The sequence below is a fragment of the Pinus tabuliformis genome, chromosome 1_1 (genome assembly GCF_031772625.1).
Source record: "Pinus tabuliformis cultivar Carrire ecotype Pingquan chromosome 1_1, CPIR1, whole genome shotgun sequence".
In the NCBI taxonomy this organism is placed as follows: Eukaryota; Viridiplantae; Streptophyta; class Pinopsida; order Pinales; family Pinaceae; genus Pinus; species Pinus tabuliformis.
Window position 1 is genome coordinate 530454617 of NC_142297.1, and position 23102 is coordinate 530477718.

Below are 23102 nucleotides of genomic sequence, written 5' to 3' on the forward strand. Positions count from 1 at the left end.
TGTGTCCCCCACATTGGGAAATGTTTCCCTTGGTCCCACGCATAACATGAGATACATGGGGGGCATGTCCCCGTGGAACATTGGAGATAATATGCAACAACAAAAAATCCAAGGTGGTTAAAATGTCAGGCATCTTTATAGATATGAAAACATGCATTCCCCAAATTTTTAGAAAATTAAAAAATATACATAAACCATCTAAAATTTTAAACTAACAGTCTTTCTTCATTGAAAAGCAAGTTGAAATATAACATACCACATACCAATGTGACATATATGATCTCATCATCTTGATTCCCTCACTAATCTTAGGAGAATTCTTAGTGTAAAAAAAAATAAAAAAATCAACACACAAGTTTTTAACATGAAAGAACAAATAAAGCAACATGATATCAATTAGAGACATTTGAAATCATAATTTAAAAGTATAGGCTCATGGTCTCAATATATTTATGTAATTGCATGTCCATCTTCATCACTGACATCACTAAACTCTTTAGCTTTGTCATTATCTGGAATATTTCTAAGCAGTACATTTCCATCCTCGTTGTCAAGGTGCCTGTGAAAATAAGAACGGTGCCTAGTAAAAACTAGGTCCCTTCAACCCAAAATTTGCCTCCCAGCATAAAGCTGTTATATACCATCAAACATATCTGTCAACAGTCCTTTTACAGTTTCAGGCTTTTACATCATAAACAATCACAAAATAACGAAATATATCCATTCCAACACTGCCTTCAGAGACTCGTTCCAGCTAAACATCAGATGCAAGACTTACAAAACCCTTCATCTTCAGAAAAATAAATGAAACATAAGCATTATAAACAGTTCAGAAATCAGGGCAGCAACAAAGACTCCATTCTTATTTTCTCCACAGCCATGGACCCCACTGCTAACTGTTAACCCTCTTTCGATATGTGTCCACTTCCTCATTTATTTCCCTGAACATATGAGTAAAGCAAATTCTGTCGAAGGTGGCTGTTATCTGAGCAGGATAATATGTAATTCAGCACTTCTCTTCATCCATTTTATGACAAAGGAGGCATAGTCAACATTCTGAATATGTTTAACTCTCCTTTATAGTGCACACTAAAGCAATAACCTCAAAGTCATAAGCTCTGCATAGTTATTGGATCCTTCCTCAAGGCCTGCTTTAAATGTGACATGATGAGAATCAGATACAAACAGAACTCCTTCAGCATTGCTAAACTCTGGTGGACCCTGCCTAGCTCCGTAAAAAAGACCCCAAGCTTGAATTTTGTCTAGTCCCAGCTCTTTCAACTGATGAGGAGCATCTTGCTTCTAACATTTGAAACCATTGATCTGATTTGTCAGAATTAGATCTGACTTGTGAGAAAACTTGAAAGGTGAGGAATGTGTTTATCCCCCAAGCTTGAATCTTGTCTAGTCCCAGCTCTTTCAACTGATGAGGAGCATCTTGCTTGATAGGCATTCTAACATTTGAAACCATTGATCTGATTTGTCAGAATTAGATCTGATAGGCATTTATTTTCAACCATTTATCAACACATTCTACATGAAAGCAGTGTGTGCATGATAACTCCCTTAGCTCATCATTGTCCTGGTATTTGCCCAAGCAAATGGAACAAATCTGCATCAGACATAATACAAATATAGATATCGTTACTTGGTTGCCAACTTTTCTCCAGTATTAATTAACGTCTATTTAGATCTCATACAACACATGAAATAGCACATACCGCATCTTCGCCTGAAATAAGTCTTTCTTTATCAGTTCCAGCTACTATAAAGCCACCCTCACCTGAGCTTTCTGGGTCAACTTCACTGTCGTCTTTATTTCCATTACTTTCGGTTGTTCTTTTTGCTTTGAACTTGTAAGTTGGCAAAGTATTAATCACTTCAGGTGAAGCTCCTCTTGTCTGACTCTGGTCCTCTCGAAACCCAAGAATATGTATTATACAGTGTAGGCAGCAACATACTGTCGCACACAAAATGAATGGCATGGCATAACCTATACAACTAAATGTGAGAAACACAATACACAACCTGCAAACAAGGCAGAGACCAAACTGTAAGAAGATTGCAAGCAGCGTTTAGATATTGTATACTAACTAAAACATATGATCATATACTTGGTTATAGTAAGGAAGAAACAAATGCAGGTAGCGTGCTCAACAAGCACAGAGACCCAATAGGAAATCTAGATTCTATACTAACCTGTAAAGATTTGGAGCATCACTTGAGGATGAGTGACCACCAAATATCCACACGTTCCCAACAACAAACCAAACAGCAAAGAAGCAGTCTAAAGCCAATTTGAACCGTTCTACATATACATTAAGCCTGCAAAGTGATGCTGGAATATCAGAGAAATATTATCTGATTATACTTATGAATACTGACAGATGCTTCTAAATTTTCACATACATCTGCACCAGCAAAAGACAAGGTCCTCTAAAGATGGCAACAGACTAATGATACAATTAGTACATCGTGTCTTTGCAAAAATGGTCCATAATCTTCATGCCTGTTTTGTTAACATTTCAAAATTCAATCATTTTATAGACGAGTCTATCCATAAACCAAATGGCAAAGAGTTAAAAAAACAACTAGCAACAACATATAGTTTCCAGCTGCTTAATAAATTCCCATTTTGTCGACTGCAAAATGATTAACTGTCCTTGGGGATCGCAACAAACAAACAAAGTCAAACTAAAGATGAGCAGTCTATGGCTCCAGCCAGATTTATACATAATAAAAAATTTACAACGAAAATTGTAATGGAAACATAAGAGCCACAGAACCCCAAAATGATGAACACCCAAATCATCAATTGGCAGGTGTGTCTGCTACAAGGAATTTAAATATCATGCCAGATATTTCACTCTCCGTGTAAAAGAAGGAAGAAACATACCAATCACCAAAATAAAATAAACTAGACTGGTGCCTGCAAATTTAAATACAACTACAGTGGACAACAATCACCGTTCAACCCCGATGGGGCATAGAAAAAATGGTGACAGGGTGCACTGTTAAGGCACTCCATGTGTTAAGGTCCCAGGTTCAAAACCCCATGGGCACAAATCCAACAATGTTAAGGGTTGGTGTGGCCCAGGCAGGGTGTGATCCCCGGGTGATTTTGACAACTTAGATGCCCCTGGGTTGCAGCTTCTTAGCCACAGACTAGTCCCACAGGTCATGGACAAACTAGCAAAGAAAAAAAAATCATCACCATTCATAAAAAACATGTATAAACAGCAATTTAAATTGAACTAGAAGGCATATCTACCAAAATAAAGACGAAACTCTACACTGTCTAAGCTAGGGAATTAATAAATTATAAGAATGAAGATGTTATAAAAATAAGGACTATAAATGCAAAATACATATACAAGTTAACGGTGAGAGGGAGCAACAATCCCATGTAGCATCTACACTTGAATTTCCCAGGCCCAGAATATAACAGGCATTCAACATAAATTAACATAATGGTGCTTCTACCAACACAGTCTCACTTTACCGTCTAAGCAAGAATCCTATCACTACCTCCTGTACCAATTTCCCTCCCATTTCAGGTCAAAACATTCACCGCACCTCCCAAGAATCCTGTCATCAAACCATGGGGGTTCCAGGATCTAGCAAAAACTATATGCGCATTGATTTACTAGGACAGTTCCTAGCATACTACATATTAATTTGCTTCTAATAAATCTAAGAAATGACTGATATTTTTCCTAAAGCTGGACACAATTTTAGGAAATCTTGTTGCATTGCTTATCCAAGGCCACAAGGGTGGCATTATTGGAAACTTTTCTTTGCATCTTCAGATTCACCTTTGATTGGCTTGATCAAGAACCTGACGAGAGGAATCAGGATGCAATTCTTACACTGAAACACTTGCAATTTGGCATAGAGACACGTGAAACTCAGTCGAGCAAAAGCCAAAGATCAATAGAAGAATTAAAGGTAGTGACAGAGATATTGGAGGAAAACTTGTGCAAAATTTATGAAAAACATGAGATTTGCTAGCACCACCCCTAGTTTTTCATACGCTTCCCCCTGCCACTCTATCTTTCACATGAGGTTGCAGTATATATATTAAAAAGAGATATATTGGAATGTTTCATGACATACAGAATCCAAAGTGCCACAGACAAAAGAATTTATCCTTTACAATTAATCATTAAATTGAAATATGGATCGGACCTCCCCTCCTCTTTGGGAATGATGATCTCCATGATCCATCATCATATATCTGAAGCCACTTTCCTTATCCTTCACTACACTCCTTCGCCTCTTTGAATCTATCTGTTATTATCCATTGTTGATTGTCTCTCTATGACATTCTTATCGAAAATATTCCATCCGACTACCTCCCAGTCCCATAGGAGTGGCCAGAAACCTATTCAGAATTTCTTCCATTTGACCTTGGATGCTAGGAGTATCCTCACTCATAAATCCCCCCAGGATAATACAGCCAAATCCACCGCTGGCCCCAGGGGACTTCCAACAACAAACATATACCCAGTTCACCTCCCTCGCCATTGGTCATTAGACTCAGGAGTCCCTGACATCTCTAGCTCCATTGACAGGCCTTACCATCTCACTCACTCATTTATTTTTAGCATGCCATTATTATTTTGCATCATGCTGCAGGTGCAGACTATTGAGTATTTTGTATTATACCAGTGTCTCTTATATACTTGTCGCAGCAGCACTGCCACTGGTCTCTTTCTCTCTATATGTTAATTTTAGTGTTTTTTTAGGAGATGCGCTTGCACTCATACTGACTGTACTCTTCTTCAGTCCCATTGACCTAGTTTTGTGGATATCAGTTGGACATTAATAAATTTACTTACTTCCAGACCTTTTATTAGATCTTATGACCCAAATCATGAGTCCAGCTACACTCATTTACAATACTGTCTCTTCTTAGGTCTTATACATGGTAAAATGTATTCTATGTCGAATATTCCTGGATAGAACATCTTGATCCATCTACAGGACTAAATAATCTACCTATTCTACAGGTTGTAAGACTTGATATTTGAATTGACAGTAAAGAACAATCTATTGGTATACATAAAATAACGTATTAAAGCTGTATGCCATGGAATAAATTTGTCTTTTACAACAATGAAACATTCACATGACAACGATGGTACTAAAAGTCCATGCATGTCTTATCAAACTTCCTTCCCACAAGGAATAAACTCTCTTGGCTTGTGTTAAATTGATAATATCTGTTACACTTGTATTCTTCTGTCAATTTACAGTAAAGCTCCTTCCATCCTTGATGGACTCGTATTAATTAAGTCTACAACACAACTCAATATTTATGCCCCATAAGTATAGGCTTCTACATACAACTCCACAGAATTCAAACGAAATCAGTCACTCTATCTCATCCACATAAGCAGGTCAGAACTTGAATTTAAATTGCCTAGTGTTCATCAATTGTGTTTTTGTGAAGCCGTCCAAGAGTGTACAACTTCCTATACAGTGACATGTCCAGGCCAAGTTGTGTGGGTCAAAGCCGGCACTGCCAGGAACAGCCAGAATTGCCGGGAACAGCCGAAACTGTCGGAACTGCCGTGAACAGTGGGAACTGCTGGAACTGTCGGGAACAGCCAAAACTGCCAGAACTGCCGAGAACTGCCGAAACAGCCGGAGCATCTGTCTTCGAAGGAGAGCAGCATGCAAGGGACAACTAACTAACATTGGGACAGTTGTATGGTACTTAGCAGCAAATACACCAAGCATGCAATGTTACAGCTAGCATGCAAGGGGCAACTAGCATGCAACAACAAGCATGCTAAGGACAACAAGCATGCTAGGGACAACAAGCAAGCAAGGTGCAGCCAACACATAGGTCAGGATGGCAACATGGTGCAGCAATGGCACATAATGCAGTGCAGTGATGGGTACAGTCATGATTAATGAAGCATGATGAGATGCAGCATAGTGCAGCGCAGTGAGGTGCAGCATGATGACGAAATGCAGCACAACGATAGGTGAAGGAGTCACCTTGGAGAATCAGTTGAAGCAGCACGTCTTCAACTGATCTCATTTATCATCTTCTTAAAGATGATCTATGCTCTTATCTAGATAAGTCAAAGTGTTGACTTATGTTGTAAACGTACTATCTCTCTCTCTCTCTGTTGAACTATTGAAAAACATATAAGAAGAATTGATCAAGGGTTTCCCCACATTGGGGTTTGTCCCTGGCTATTGCCACATCTTGTGTCCTCTTGTCTTGGCTTGTCTTCTGCGATTTATATTTATGTTCTATCTGCAGTTTACTTTAATGCTGATGTGATTGCTAATCTAGAAAAGATATTGAGCTAACTGTGAAAATTGAAATAAATTGCTCTAGCATAGAACAAACCTAAAATTAACATGGTATCAGAGCTGAAGTGAAGACAATGCCCAAGCAAAAGTGAAAGAGCAATCACCGAAGACAGTTGGGAAAGGACAAAAGGATCAGTGGATTCCTCATCCCTCTTCAAATTCACCGAGGGTGAAGTCGAAGCAGAGAATATTATCAGAATGGCGCAACGGAAGTTTCTGATGGCCTACCTAAAGATCACTTCATTGGGAAGTTCGGATCTAAGGGTGGAAGGAAAGTCGGATGCCTTGGTTGCAATAAGTTCGGTCGTTATGCAAAGGAGTGTCCGAATGGCAGAGACACATCTCTTGATGATGATAACAATCATTCCAAGGACATCTTCAATGATCAACGGAATGACATGTAATGCAGGTCATAAAGGAAATGGTCGACTCTTCAAAGAAAGCAAGGAACCCCAGGTATGAAGAATCAAATGTTGTTTCTGATTAGATAAAGAAGCGTTATCTTGTATTGGCCCTCTCCTTCAGATTCTTTGGGACTCTGGCTTATTGATTGTAGTGCTTCAAGGCACTTCATTGGATAGATGGTTGCACTCTCTAATTTGGTAGAGATGGAAACAATCGTGGGATTATACTTGGAGCCGATGCCACCTATCCCGGAAAGGGTGTAGGGAATGTTGTCCCTCAATTGAATGAAGGTAACTCAATTCATTTACATAATCTCTTTTATGTACCTGATCGCAAGAGGAACCTGGTGTCCATTTCAGCAATGGAAGTCAAAGGTTTCAGGGTGGCCCTCATCGATGGAAAGGTACGTGTTTGAAAATAGAATTTTCAAAGATGTTTTTGAGTTCAGGGTTGTATCTAGTTGCAGGAAATCCACTGGGGACCATGTCCATTGACACATAGCACCGAAGGTCTGTGAGTCAGATGGTGACAAGGATGCCTGAATTCAAAAAGAGCATGAAAGTACATGTCTGAGATGTACTGAAGGAAAATCTTACAAGGGGACCATTCCCCTCATGTAGCAGGTCCACGGGTTTGGAACAACCCGAGGGGTTTGAGATTGATGATCAGGAATCTCACGTATGCAGGTGGAAGAAAGCCCTCTATGGCTTGAAGCAAAACTCCCCGGGCATAGTATGAGAGGATTAATCGCTGTCAGATGAAGCTAAGATTCACTAGGAGTGAAACCGATCCAAACCATTACCCGAAGGTTGTGGATGATAGACTTCTCATACCGGCACCTTATGAGGACGACCTGTTTCTGATAGGTGCAGGCCCTCTCATTTGCAGAAGTAAGAGGGAGTTGGATTCCGAATGTGGAATGATAAACTGCAAGCCTGTGACTACCTTGAGGATCTTAACTTTCAAAAGTTATATGGTAGTGATGTTAGACCAGATTTGGGAAATGCCTCTGAGTTTCATAAACTCATTAGCGTTGATGTTCTTGGTGAACTTCCGTCCGCACATATGTTTTGCAGTTAGCATGGTGAGCTCATATTTGGTTGAGGCTCACTGGATTGGTGCCAAGAATCTTCTGAGATATCTTTAGGGCACACTCTCTCATGGATTGAGATACACTGTCGAAAATATGAAACTGCACTATTATTTGAATGTTGAGTGGGCAGGCAGTGTGGAGGATCACTAGAGCACTTCTTAGTGTTGGTTCTCTTTGGATTCTGCTTTGATATCATGGATGAGCAGGAAGCAAAAGTCAGTTGCTATATGCACCGCCGAGACCGAATACATAGCTACGAGTATGATCTTGTGTGAAGCTGCATGGTTGCAGAAGCTTTTAAGTGAGCTGTTTGTACACATGATGAATACCACTGTGATTCTCTGTGACAACCAGAGGTGGGATTCGATTATTGAGGAATCTCGTATTCGATGATTTCTCCAGCAGATAGACATCAGATACTGCCTTATCTGGGATATGGTAAGTCGATGAGCGAGGAGGCTCCATCACATTAAGACTGATGTACAAGTCGCAGACATTTTGTCAAAGCCCAGGGGAAAGGTCAAATTTGTGACTTTCCTAAACAACTTGGAGTCATTGAGAGACCTTCTTATAAGGGTCCTGCATGTTGCATGCATTGAGCTCTGGGGGGCTTGGGGTACTTACTAGAGCAACATACGACCACAGGGCGACTCACCCTCCCTTGGTGGTGCGCTATGAACAGGATGATTAGTTCTCCTGTGGGTCGGGATGATTAGTTCTCCCGTGGCAACTGTGGAACAGGATGATTAGTTCTCCTATGGGCTGGGATGATTAGTTCTCCCGTGGCAACTGTGGAACAGGATGATTAGTTCTCCTGTGAGTCGGGATGATCAGTTCTCCCGTGGCAACTGTGGAACAGGATGATTAGTTCTCGTGTGGGCCGAGATGATTAGTTCTCCTGTGGCAACTGTGGAACAGAATGATTAGTTTTCTTGTGGGCCGAGATGATTAGTTCTCCCATCGCAACTATGGAACAGGATGATTAGTTCTCCAGTAGGCCAGGATGATCAGTTCTCCGTGGCATCCACTGGACAGGACAATTTGTTCTCCTGTGGACAGGATGATTAGTTCTCCTGTCGAGGCATCCTACCCATGCAGTCTGGGACTCATGGGAAGTACCTCTCATCTGATCAAATGAGCAGGAAAATGAGGATAGGGACCATAGTAGTTTTATCGATGGACGCATAGTTGTATCTACCATACTCCCTATGCTAGGATGACCTCCATTGATCTGGGATCAGTATGAGTGGTTTGAGACACTCTCTTGTGACATTGATCTGGGATCAGTATGAATGGTGTGAGACACTCTCATGTGATATTGATCTAGGATCAATGAAACTGATTTGGGATCGATATGAGTGGTTTGAGACACTCTCTTGTGATATTGATCTGGGATTAATAAAACTAACTTCGGGTCAGTAAGAGTGATGTGACACACTCTCTTCAGATGAAACTGACTTCGAGTCAGTAGAGAATGGTATGAGACATTCTCAACCAATTCTTCTTCTTCATGGTTCAGCAGAGCAGAGCAAAGCAGAGCTCAGCAGATCAGAGCAGTGCAGGGCACTGATGGCAGAGATAGTACAGTCAGACATATGGATCAGTGGAAGAAGTTCTCCCTAGTTGAGAGGGAGTGTTAAAATTGGCAACTAGGGCCAAACTCCATGTGGGTCATCTTATTTATGGCAGTTGATATTTTTCTTGGATCCCTCTCATTGAGAGGTGTAGGATTGATCTAAAGATCATCCGATTCCAATAAGTATTGATGGAGTTATGAATTTATTTGTGTTATAAGACAATTCGTCAAGGTCGGCCAGCAACCAAATAAACCCCACATGTGCTCAATGTTTTAGTATAAATAGAGGTGGCCTTCAATTCATTTCAACACACACTTGGGATCTCTTCCTCTCTCTACTTGTCTTTAGGTTTTAGTAGGAGGAGAGATCCTAAGAGATAACGCTACCCTAATCCAGAGGGCAGAAAGTTGGAACTGCCGGAAAAGCCGGAAAAGCCGGAACTGCCGAAAGAGCTGGAACTGCTGGAAAAGCCGGAACTGCCAGAAAAGCCGGAACTGCCGGAAAAGCCGGAAAAGCTAGAAAAGTTGCAACTATCGGAACTGCCGGGAACTGTCGGAATTGTCGAGAACTGTCGGAACTGCCGAGAACAGTCGGAACTACTGGAACTGCCGGGAACAACCAGAACTGCCAGAACTACCGGGAACTGCCGAAACAGCCGGAGCATTTGTCTCCGAAGGAGAGCAGCATGCAAGGGACAACGAACTAACATTGGGACAGTTGTATGGTACTTACCCGTAAATACACCAAGCATGCAATGTTACAGCTAGCATGCAAGGGACAACTAGCATGCAACAACAAGCATGCTAAGGGCAACAAGCATGCAAGGGACAACAAGCAAGCAAGGTGCAACCAACACATAGATCAGGATGGCAACATGGTGCAGCAATGGCACATAATGCAATACAGTGATGGGTACAGTCATGATTAATGAAGCATGATGAGATGCAGCATAGTGATGATGGGTGCAGCATAGTGCAGCGCGGTGAGGTGCAGCATGATGACGAAATGCAGCACAACGATAGGTGAAGGAGTCACCTTGGAGAATCAGTTGAAGCAGCGTGTCTTCAACTGATCTCATGTATCATCTTCTTAGAGATGATCTATGCTCTTATCTAGATAAGTCAAAGTGTTGACTTCTGTTGTAAACGTACTATCTCTCTCTCTCTTTCTCTCTCTGCTGAACTATTGAAGAACATATAAGAAGAATTGATCAAGGGTTTCCCCACATTGGGGTTTGTCCCTGGCTAGCGCCACATCTTGTCTCCTCTTGTCTTGGCTTGTCTTCTGCAATTTATATTTATGTTCTATCTGCAGTTTACTTTAATGCCGGTGTGATTGCTAATCTGGAAAAGATATTGAGCTAATTGTGAAAATTGAAATAAATTGCTCTAGCATAGAACATACCTAAAATTAACACTTACTAAATCTAAATGAGTATGAAAAAAAGTAGAGGGTTAGGAACTTGGTACAAATCTGTTCTAGGAAATATTCAAAGTTTTATGTTGCAGATTTGTATTGTAGAATTTTAAGTCAAGCTACAGATGCAAATTCTGAAAAATAATATTCTATGCGTAGTTTTCAAATTTCCAAAGCATAAATTAAAGTTGGATTTTGAAATTTAAAAGGTGGTGGAAAGAAAAACTAATGCCTGGAAACCATATTGACCATAAGGAGTCAAATAAGGCTCATGGAAGGCTACCCTGATCAGAAAAGGAGGGCAAGTGAGACTAAAACGTACAAGCTACAAGAGACCCATCCTTGCTGTCCCAAATTGCAAAAATTTTACCAAAGAGATCCCAAGAGTAGACGAACTCCAACATTTATGAAGATTGTGAATACCATGAATGAGATATATGTGCATCCAACTAAAACATAAAGAAATTTGCATCCATAGATAACATCCCAATGATAAACACAAAAGAACAAGGAGTGATGTTTCCCAATTCAATGCTCCACAAACATATTCCAAGACAATTCCAGGGACAAGAGACAACTTTAAATTTAGAAGATATCCCCATCCGCAAGGCACTTTATTCATTCATCCAATGGCTCCAATACAAATTGCTAGTCCATAGTCTAGACTCTAAACTTGCTCCAAAGACTCCACCACTGAAAACATGCCATACCATCATGATGAACATATCCATCAATAAGAGCCATAACATACCACAACATCATCATCCAACCCCTTGAGGTGGCAGAACCGTCATATATATGTGTAAGGAGTAATACCATGATGCTAATATAAGTCATATGAAGTACTGAGCGCCATCATTAACCACCCACTAGCATGCTGAACCATCAACCAAAGGAATGTAACCAAGAAAAGAGAACCAATAGAGGAAACATAGGAAGAATCCATCAGAAAGCAGAAATGAGTCACCTCCAACCAGGGCAATCATGTAACCGAATGATAGCACCTTGTCCAAATAAGCCAATTCCTCATGATGGCATCCTACAAAATTCTTAAATGTCCGATAAACTTGAAGGGCTTAGTTATCTAATAGCTTGAATGCAGCATGGTGATGGATTGACTATGTAATCTTACATGAGAATACTGAAGGGCTGACTATGTAATCTTACATGAAAATACTGAAAGTAATACTTTGTTATATATGGGATATTATGAGGTGTTATTTTTGTGGTTTAGGACCCATGCCCACAAATATCCCACAGGGGAATATCCAACAAACAAGGGAATCGCGGAAATCTTTATCTCACATACAAATTATCCCAGAAATAAGGGATTCATCATAACAAAAATTCCCCACAAACATGGAAAATTCAAGTCCCCTTGCGTGGATCACTGATTTGTGGTTTGTATTGGCCTTCTTAGAGGTTAATGGGCAAGACAATCTTAGCTTCTCGTCTGTCTCATTCTCTCTGTATGTTCTTCTGCTACATCAATAAGGATCTCTGGTATCATTATCAGTAATATTTCATTATTCATCAACTCTTGCTAGAGAGGAATTTGCAAATTCAGATATAGATCAGAGACAGGATAATTTATATTTAGTCTTAATTGACTATTATGTCATTTTCTACAAACCACAACTATTGGCACATTGAAAACCATGTTCACAGTATACGCAATTTTCTCAATTCTAAATTGTTCAATGCAAGAAGAGGAATGTATTAACTTTATAGTGGAATCTAAGCAATGAGTACAATACTGGAGGTCCGTCAGATGGTGCTTGTGAAATGTATGTGCAGTCACCCCTGGGGCCAAAGCACCAGCCATGATAACTGCATTGCAAATCCCCGTCTTCAACTATCCTTCCTTCAGACAGAGGAGCCCTTCTATGAGGACAACTGTCATCAAAAACTTGCCAAGCCTGGCTGTGTTTGTCCCACCAAACAACGATGTCAAAGCCCATAACAGTGAATGCATGAGGCACCCTCTTGTCCATCTTCTGACTTCTACTTTGGCATCATGTCAAACAACAGAGCTGAAGCCTATGCTCTCTTGCAAGGACTCACTCTGGCCAAGAGTTCTCAAATCCAAAATCTCACTGTGTTAGGAGACTCTGGCCTAATTATTTAGCATATGCTATTCAACTCTAATCCTACAAACCCTCGTTTGTCTTCCATTTTGGAAAGAATCAAGCAAAACTATAGTTGAATTTGAAAAGGTGAATTCGTATCATATCCTTCACGAGCAGAACGCCATGGCCTTCTTCTGAATTCTGATAATAATATTTCAATAGCCAGTTAACTTTGGCATCATGTCAAACAACAGAGCTCAAGCCTATGCTCTCTTGCAAGGACTCACTCTGGCCAAGAGTTCTCAAATCCAAAATCTCACTGTGTTAAGAGACTCTGGCCTAGTTATTTAGCATATGCTATTCAACTCTAATCCTGCAGACCCTCGTTTGTCTTCCATTTTGGAAAGAATCAAGCAAAACTATAGTTGAATTTGAAAAGGTGAATTCGTATCATATCCTTCACGAGCAGAACGCCATGGCGGACTCAAAAGCCAATAGCACATCAAGGAAAAAGGGGTATATTATATGTTAACGATTGAGCTTATGATCAAACTATCCCATATTACAAATTCCTCATCACACATCACAACATCAGCATTAAGACATGGTGCTGAGCATGACAAACCATTCCCATGAAGCCAGGACAGGAGGGATAAGACTTGCATATCCCTTTGCAAGTCCCATTGCGTGGATCACTGATTTGTGGTTTGTATATGACTCTCATATTTGCTACCATTGAGGATCACTATTAAACTCATATTTGCTATGGTTATATGTTAGTGCATTTGTTTTACTAAACAGTGAATTATATCTGAGTGTGGGCAGTGGTATACAAGTCAACAATACCCAACTGAAAACTGCAAAAACGCACTGAGAAAGTCTAGTATATCTTTGTGCTTTAATATCACCAATTTTGATTCACATATTTTCTCCGAATGAAATTCATTTGCATGGATTCATCTTTTACAGCACTCCATATAAATAAATATTTTGCTGTCGCCAAGTATTCAAGTATTCACTGTCAACAACCTAAACAGCCTGTGCCCTAGCAGACATAAAACAGATACGGTTATTTTTAACATCTATTATCCTATTGAGTTGTTCTAACTGAATTGATCAAATGTCAAAACCCAGGAACTCCAAAAGGGCGGTTACCTAAAACTGAACAATAACTGCAGAAGGCCGGATATTTAAGGATTTGTAGGCATGACTTATTCAACTAACATAAACTAATCGCAACTTCCAAAAGGCATGCTAAAGATTTATATGGCTATGACTTCTCTTTTGAATTTCTTCATAGCAGAAATGTTTGAATCAGTTAAATTTGTAGGGTACAATAAGTTTGCAATGTGACACTGCCGCAAGAATTTTCCCAGCACAATCTTTTTTAACTCTGTTGGTTTTTGATGACCTAGGTATTGCAAAGATATCAATATAGACTTGGAGTAACGAAAAGAATTATGATAACTGCATTTTAATTTAGAATTTTCAAATCTTATTCTCAATTTTTATGTCATAGCATCAAAAACTTAAGTCTATAAAGAGCTTTTCTTACTCACTTTTGTCTCAGGGATTTCCACAATATTAGACTGCAGGGATCCATGGCAATGGTACCCAACAAGACTTAAAAGATTTAATGGTATTGAAGATTTAATGGCATTGACTAATACAGTAATGTATAGCTCGTCCACATTGCAAATATAAGTAACTTGGTCAATGATTTGGCTCATTTTACATCTGGTTTATTGAATGAAAATAAAATAATGTTCAGTGAAGCAATAATTGGCTTTCTTCATATATGTCGATTTCCCATGCCAAACATAGTACATACCAGTAATTTAATACCCATCTTCTCAAAATACATCATAGATCAAGATAATTAAAAATTGACGTTAACGATTAGCTGATGGAACGCGTGAAACCACTTTTCTGAAAGTTTAGCTGGAATCAAACTAACATTATGTTCAATATTGGATACTGGATTAACTGCACTCTGATTTTAAAATATAATTCGTTGATAGTTTGAACCAAAATCTCCTGGTCAATCTTTCGAGATGATATTGCCTTGTGGATTAACTGTGATGAGATTTTGGCTGGACGTAGCTACATAGAAGACAAAACCGAGAGAAACAAAAACTTTCCCAGTTGCCAGTTGCTCAATGTGAGGGTACGGAAAATATGCACACAGAAGAATTCCAACTTTTACAATTAAAAAAAAAAGGGAATTTTGCCTGAAGGGTTTAATCATGTACGACTTCACTTATTCCAGTAACACAGGCGACAGAAGGCAAAAGAGAATTCACACGCCTTCTTAGAGGTTAATGGGCAAGACAATCTTAGCTTCTCGTCTGTCTCATTCTCTATGTATGTTCTTCTGCTACATCGATAAGGATCTCTGGTATCATTATCAGTAATATTTCATTATTCATCAACACTTGCTAGACAAGAATTTGCAAATTCAGATATAGATCAGAGACAGGATAATTTATATTTAGTCTTAATTGACTATTAGGTCATTTTCTACAAACCACAACTCTTGGCACATTGAAAACCCTGTTCACAGTATAAGCAATTTTCTCAATTCTAGATTGTTCAATGCAAGGAGAGGAATGTATTAACTTTATAGTGGAATCTAAGCAATGAGTACAATACCGGAGGTCCGTCAGATGGTGCTTGTGGAATGTATGTGCAGTCTCCCTTGGGGCCAAAGCACCAGCCATGATAACTGCATTGCAAATCCCCGTCTTCAACTATCCTTCCTTCAGACAGAGGAGCCCTTCTATGAGGACAACTGTCATCAAAAACTTGCCAAGCCTGGCTGCGTTTGTCCCACCAAACAACGATGTCAAGGCCCATATGGGACAAACAACGATGTCAAGGCCCATAACAGTGAATGCATGAGGCACCCTCTTGTCCAAATCATATTCTGGGGCTGCAGGATACCAATGCGAAAACCAATTGAATTTACAGTTACCCCCATCTCCTTGCTGTTCGTCATCGCTGCTTATTCTCAGAGCTCCCTTGGAAATATCGCTAGAAGGTGAATCTGGGGAGAATCTGGGTAACCCGTTAAAGGCTGAGCGATTGCAGATACACTCAATTTCTTCATTCTCCTGTAACTCCATTTTCCTGTATTAATTGTTGGTTTTGGAGATATGCAGAGTCTTCTTATCATGTGGGTTGATGATGCTGTAGAACGCTGAGGTTTACTGGAGAGCAAATTGGAAGCCTTGCCATCGATGAAAACCAGATTTGAAAACAGGGAGCCCCTTGCCCTCCATTTGAAAACCAAACAACGATGTCAAGGCCCAATAACAGTGAATGCATGAGGCACCCTGTTGTCGAAATCATATTCTGGGGCTGCAGGATACCAATGCGAAAACCAAGTGAATTTACCGTTACCGCCATCTCCTTGCTGTTCGTCATCGCTACTTATTCTCAGAGCTCCCTTGGAAATATCGCTAGAAGGTGAGGAATATGGGGAGCCCGTTAAAGGCTGAGCGATTGCAGATACACTCAATTTCTTCAATATCCCGTAACTCCATTTTACTGTATTAATTGTTGGTTTTGGAGATAAGCAGAGTCTTCTTATCATGTGGGTTGATGATGCTGTAGAACGCTGTGAGGTTTACTGGAGAGAAAATTGGAAGCCTTGCTGCCATGGATGAAAACCAGATTTGAAAATAGGGAGCCCTTGCCCTCTATTTGAAAACCAAAAAATGGCGATCGCGGATTTGGACCAAATCCAACCTCCCAACCCAGAAAATCGGCGATTGCAAACGAATTTATCATTGCACAAAAAAATCGAGGATTGTAAGGGAATATAATCTCCCAAACCAGGCTAATCGTCCCAAATATGGTTTATCCGCACTGTACTGAAATGAAAAAATATATATATATTTTTAAATAAAAATTGGGTTAAGTATATGAAATGGATGTCTTATAAAAATTTTGCTTTTTTAAAATGCTAAATCTCTTAAATTTCGCTGGGCTAAAATTCGCCCTTAAAATTTACGATAATCAAAAGAATGGGAGCAGTGTAAGTGGAGGAGGAGTGTACGTATCAAAGGTTATTATTTTTTATCGATTTTTTTTTGGTAAAAATGGTTTAAAATGAGCCTTGATGGGTAGATTAGGGTAAAGCTTTCTCTCCCTTCTTTTGACTTTTATGTATTGGAAGTGTAGATTCTGTTGTGGGCCGTGGCTAATTCTAACACCTGTAGCAATAGTGCTTCAAGGGATAAGAAAAGTCTCTTAGAGACAACTTCTGGGTTGATTATAGACTAGTGCTTAAGACATCTTAAGTAGTGTTAGTAGATTTATCTTAAGAGCTTGCAACACTAATAGTTTTCTATCACGAATAGTTTGAAAAGGCTTGGTTCATAACCGCTCATGAAAGCACAATGTAAGAAAAACATGTGCGCAAAATTCCACAAGGAGTAATACTTAAACAATGGTGGCCAAAGCAGATTAAAAATTGCAACAAATGAATTGTTAATGGAGATGGATTAGTAGAAGACAATAGAGAGAAAATCCATAAAAATAGACTTTTAAGAATTTTGTATCTCTGGATTTAGAGGAAAACAAGAGCAATGGAATGTTTATGAGACGCTGAGATGCATGGAGCAACTTTTAAAGACCTTATCACCATATCAATACATGCATTCTTGATCAAAGACTTGACTGAAATGAATCTGCATATAATGGAAATATATCTAGCTGCTACTTACATGCAATTTGAGGAGAATGTCAAACACATATGGAAATACTAAGAGAGAAAAACACACTGAAAATCAAGGAGTTGGAATCACCACAATTCTTCCATTAAATTCTCTGATAGAGTGCATACATCAATGTTCATACAATGCCTTTGTGAAACAAGAAAAGGATCCACTCAAGAGTTTCTTTTCAAAAATTATAAACCATTGTTAAGTGTTGTTTCCCTCTATTTATCTAGAGAGGGTAGATTTGAACAGCGGTTTACAACAAATATCTCAGCCCAACCTCAATTGTCAGATCGACTAGCTATCTCGGCCTGGGATGGCTCTGTGGCCCAAAAAGACTACAAAAGATTAATTGCCTCATTAAATTGTGACACAATACATGATAACAAAACAAGTCAATAACAAATGAAAACTTCAGCAAAATATCTCCATGCCCATCCCTGGGATCGCCTTTGCTCAGGTCACTGCTTGGCCACGATCTGCCTCCTCTGGTACTCAGTTGGTTCCCGTCGCTTCTGCCTTTACTGCTTGAATCGTTCGTTCTCCAGAGCTGGGAGTGATAAACTATCAGTTTTAATGCCATAGTACATAAGCAGAGGTCATTTGGGCAGTACTTCATCTTCCCTCTACATGGAGCTCCATGTTGAATCATTAAGTCCTCTCGAGCTTCCATACATTCATTTACTTTGTCTGTGTTGACCCTGATTTCTTGTCACAAGGGGCTTTATAGGGTCAGCCCATGTCGATTTCTGAATGCTCCATATCCTTCTTAAATGTCTCAGCTGCCAACCCAATACCTATTTAAAGCTCTGCATTACCTTATCACGGTGTTATTCCATTGGGATTTTATATTAAAAGACCTCACAGAATGATGCATTTTGATCTACTTTAGACCCTTTTACTTTAAGCCCCTTTTTCCCTTTTTCATCATATGACTCGGGGGCTATGACCAGGCGCTTGGTCTGCGGGCATTAAGGCCTTTGGACGCTTGTCCAGGGGGCTCATTCCTTTGTTAAGTAAAATCCCACATATCGGCGAAATCCTCAACCTTTACACTGGACAACCTTCGCAACATTGCGAACGTCGATCACCGATTGGGCCCACCCGGGATATCGCAATCAGCACATCGGTGATTCCCGAACCGTGCCATTGGTGTGACCTCCATAACTTGCGATCGTCGATTGCAGGATCCCTCCTTAACACTTAGCCCTCGATTTCTTGCTCCTTCTGTGACTATGGGCTAGCCCTTGTATTGGAGCCCCCCAGTCGGAGGTTCGCTATTAGCGAATTCCATTTTGATGCACCATGCGCTACTACCCCCGATTGTCGATCACCTATTGGTGACATCATCAGTGCCACATGTTGCTTCTTGAGGGGTGACACATGTCACCTGGATATGCCCCCATAGGACCCCTAAAAGTGCCAAATCAGCATGTCGTGTGTCTTTCGTTCTACCATGTCATGGTGACGTTAGCACCACTATATCTTTATCAGATCGAATAATACTCTGCCATGTGGCCCCCTTGGAGGAGAGAGAAAGGGCCGCCTGCCCCTGGTTTTGCGTTGATTTCCTTTGTCACGCTTTTTGAGGTGATCCCCAACACTTTACATTGTTGGCTCTTTTCTCGGCTATTTCTTTAGGGTGGTCCTTTGCGGACCACTGGGACCTCTGATTGTCGATTTGTGGGATTCCTCCTTAAGACATTTTCTCCTTGGCTTCCATTTTTCAAGGGAAGCTCTGATTTGTTATAACTTTTGATTCTAGGGTCCATTTGAGGAGTTCCATATGTCATTGGAAAGATAATTCCGAGATTTACCCATTGGAGGAGGTCTGATCAATCTTTGACTACTTTTGTGACCCTGCAGATGGCTGCAAAATTTTCTGCCCAATTGCACCTTTTTAACAGTTGAAAACAAGTTTTGCAGAGGGTGACAACAGGTTCAATTCTATGGGGTATATGTGGGTTTATAGTCAATGTGGATTCAGTTCTCTTTAAGTCTATGAGGGTTAGGCTATTAAGGTTAGGATCTATAGTGGAATCTGCTAAGGTAAACTAATTCTTTTTGGCTAGTAAGCCTAACATAATTACATTTTTAAAAAATATTTGAAGTATAAATAAAATTAATGTCATAAAAAACCATGAGGCACTCAACAATTTAAATCACTAGAACTTAAAATTCCAGAAAGTTTGGACCAAATTGAATAGTTTCCGAAGGGGATAAACGTCTCACAGTGATACTACGTCAAAACCAAGTGCGAGTTGATATTCGGGGAAAACGATGTAACTATCCACACTCACTATATTTTATGACAAAAAACCACTTTAGCGACATTTAATGTGGAACGCAATTCCTTTTTGGTACCACGAGAACATAATTGAATTTTTTTATTAAAAATTCATATTCAAATATTGAATTGACGGTTGTATCCCTCGTAAATATAGAACTGAATCACTGCTTAATCCATGATCATTGCATAACATTTAGGCACTTCATTGAAAAAGTATGGTACATTAAGGGGAAGTCTTTTGTTGCTTTGTTGATTTCAAAAAAGCGTTTAACATTGTTCCTAGAGATAAGATTTGGAGAAGAATGGAAGAGGTTGAAATCCCGAGTGAATATAGGGTTGTTGTCCATAAGCTGTATGGGAAAGTTAGTGCTAAAATCAAAACTAAAGAGGGCTTTTCAGAATGCTTTGGTAGTGACATTAGGGTCAAACAAGAGTGTCTCCTCCCCCCCACTCTATTTGGTTTATATATTGATAAGTTAGAAGAGTGGCTAAACAACACCAGTGGAGAGGGGATTCAACTAGTGGGTTATGTGGTGAAGCTACTTTTGTATGTTAATTATCTTATCCTAATTGCAAAATCTACTCAAGGTTTGAGAGATCATTTGAAGGCCTTAGAGCATTTCTGTCAAGAGGTTATGATGCAAATAAACACTAGAAAATCCAAAGTCATGATCTTCTCTTTAAATCAGAAAACGCAACAGGTTAGCTATATATTTGAGGAAAAATCCCTGGAGATAATGGAAGAATACAAGTACCTAGGAGTTGTTTTTCACAACAGGCTTAGTTGAGAGACATACATAACTAAAAGGATACAAGGGGGGTGGAGAGCTTCTTACCTCCTGCAAAATAGATGCAGGAAAGCAAAATTATGGGACTGGAAAACCATAAAAAAACTCTTTTTGGAGTGTTGGTTACCCCGGTTGCCCTTTATGGATGTGAAGTTTGGGGAAGCAGCATGTGAATTCACAAGTGGAGACAACTAGAAAGAATTCAAAAGCACTTAATCATTAGTAACCTCAAAGTGAAGTCAATTGTTCCATATGAGATCTCGCTAGTGAAGGTTGGAATGTTCCCAATGGACGCTTCAACAATCATTCATTTGTTAAGTTATTTAAAAAAGGTAGAAAGCATGGATGAACACCATTGGCCCAAGATGATTGCTGCAGAGGAGCTAAAGCGTAGAAAGAAAACTTGGAGGAATCAAAATGACAAGTGGATGAGCAAATGGAGAATAAAGTGGCAAGATTGTCCTAACTCTAAAGAGGAGATAAAAAGGTGGGTACTTGAAAAATTTAGGACTGCGATGTGGGAGAAACAGGTTGGCAGAAAAAATTCGATATGTCAAAAATTTCAACCCATCACAGTCACATGATGAAAAGACTTATTTGAGTGCTCCAATAAAGGGAAAAGCTAAAATTTTAATAGGGTAGCTGAACACTGGATCTCACCATCTTAGGTGCGAAACAGGGAGATGGATAACTCCCAAGGAAGAGTGGGAAGAAAGATCTTGCATCTTTTGCAGGAAAAGAACAGTTGAAACTGAACGACACTTCAGCATGGAATGTCTGACTTAAGGAACAGTGGAAACTGAACGACATTTCAGCATGGAATGTCTGACTTAAGGAAAAGTTGAAACTGAACGACACTTTAGCATGGGGTGTCTGACTTATAAGGACATTTGTAATCATTTTGAAAATAATCTAAAGGTAAACAATTTGAGCACGCTGTTTGAGGAAGCCAAGCTTCACAAAACTGCGAATTTCTTGATCAAAACTCGTGAAAAAAACCTGTTTTTAGAGAGAAACTTGAAACCCTAATGTTTCGTTTGGTTTAAAGTATAAGTCCGTTAAACCGCTAAATCTCGTGAACTTCATTAAAATTTATTCAATTAAAACGAGATTTTCCTTTTGACAGCATTATGGAGCACACAATTTGGAAAGCTAAATTTATTTTTACGCAAGAATCTGCGTTTTCGTTTTCGTTATCGTTAAAATTCAGTCAGTCCATTTTTACTTAAATTTTGTTTCTTGGGCTCCGTTTCAGACAAGTAGTTGACATACTTATTATTTATAGGTTCCTCATAATCTGCCATCGTTTGGAGCGCTGATGGAACTTGTACTTTACTGGGTGCAAACTATTTGTATTTTACTGGGTACTGTTTGCATGGGCAACGGTTAACTAGCCATTTATAGAGTATTTAATGTTCGAGTATTTAATGTTCGGGGATATGCACGCAGCTTAACGCGATAACACAGGAGCGGGGAGTTTAGGCATTAAATAATATTTGGACTTTCGCCGGACATTAAATACTCTATAGATAACTGGTTAGGCGTTGCCGTTTGCATGGGGTTGTTTGGAGCGCTGATGGAACTATGTACTTTACTTGGCTGAGAGCATGTCAAAGTTCATGGCACATAATAGCGTCAACTCCCCTGTTTTCATGATGTACTCTCATGGCAGGCGAAAGAAATCTGAGCAGAGCAATACAAATCCTCCAGCAAATGCAGATCACAAGCAGTGGAGCGCAATTATGACTCTCCCTTCACGCAAACAGTCCAGATTCATAATAAGATGGCATATCAATCAAACAAGGTGGATTATAAATCAGGTTAACGAGACTCATCGAAGAACTGTAAGATCATACCCCAGTCTGGTGGCTATTTGTTGTGCATCTTCTTGCCCCGCAGATGCTCTATATGTGATGTTCTCCCAGGCAGGGTAATTACAACAATCTTGGTCGTTGCTATCCCAATTGGCTATCACTCTGCTTGAATTCCCCAAGTAGGCGTGGAAATACGAGACCTCGTGAGGTGCTGTTACGGCTCTTTTGTTGGCGTGCCCGGCACTCAGGAACCTCTCCTTGCCACAATCAATCTTCTAGCATTCTCCAGACATACTCAAATCGTTTACGGGTGGTAAGTAATAACTCTGGCGGTCAAATTTGGAATTTTATAGATAAGCATTACCCCTTTCCAGCAGATCGCAAAACTCAACAATTGGGGAAGAAAAAAGAGGAATTAGGTGGAAAAAATCTCTAGATCACGCTAACAACAACCATGGCACCGAGAATGTAAATTGTGTCTGTTTAGACATTATAGCGCAACAAAAGAAGAAATTATACGATATGAACATTCAACTCATGGTTCTTAATATGAAGATGCAGGACCACATGTTCAGTTCAAATACAAGATGATA

General features: G+C 39.7%; 1 protein-coding gene across 1 annotated transcript; it reads right to left on the bottom strand.

The window, feature by feature from the left end:
* Positions 1–485: 485 nt before the first annotated feature.
* On the bottom strand, positions 486–16707 carry LOC149214116 (E3 ubiquitin-protein ligase At4g11680-like). The gene is made up of 4 exons (XM_089392189.1): positions 15546–16707; positions 2200–2325; positions 1722–2028; positions 486–1612 (listed from the first exon to the last, which is right to left on the bottom strand). Exons 1-4 carry the CDS (start codon positions 15611–15613, stop codon positions 1490–1492), a joined length of 624 nt encoding a protein of 207 aa, XP_089248315.1. The 5' UTR covers positions 15614–16707; the 3' UTR covers positions 486–1489.
* Between the last annotated feature and the right edge of the window lie 6395 nt (positions 16708–23102).

Excerpts from the sequence above, each read along its gene's own strand:
- LOC149214116 (XM_089392189.1), bottom strand. The coding sequence starts at position 15,613 with ATGGCTGGTGCTTTGGCCCCAAGGGAGACTGCACATACATTCCACAAG. Across the intron at positions 2,326-15,545 it reads CACCATCTGACGGACCTCCG|GCTTAATGTATATGTAGAAC; the intron begins GTATTGTACTCA and ends ATCACTTTGCAG. Across the intron at positions 1,613-1,721 it reads TTATTTCAGGCGAAGATGCG|ATTTGTTCCATTTGCTTGGG; the intron begins GTATGTGCTATT and ends TGTCTGATGCAG.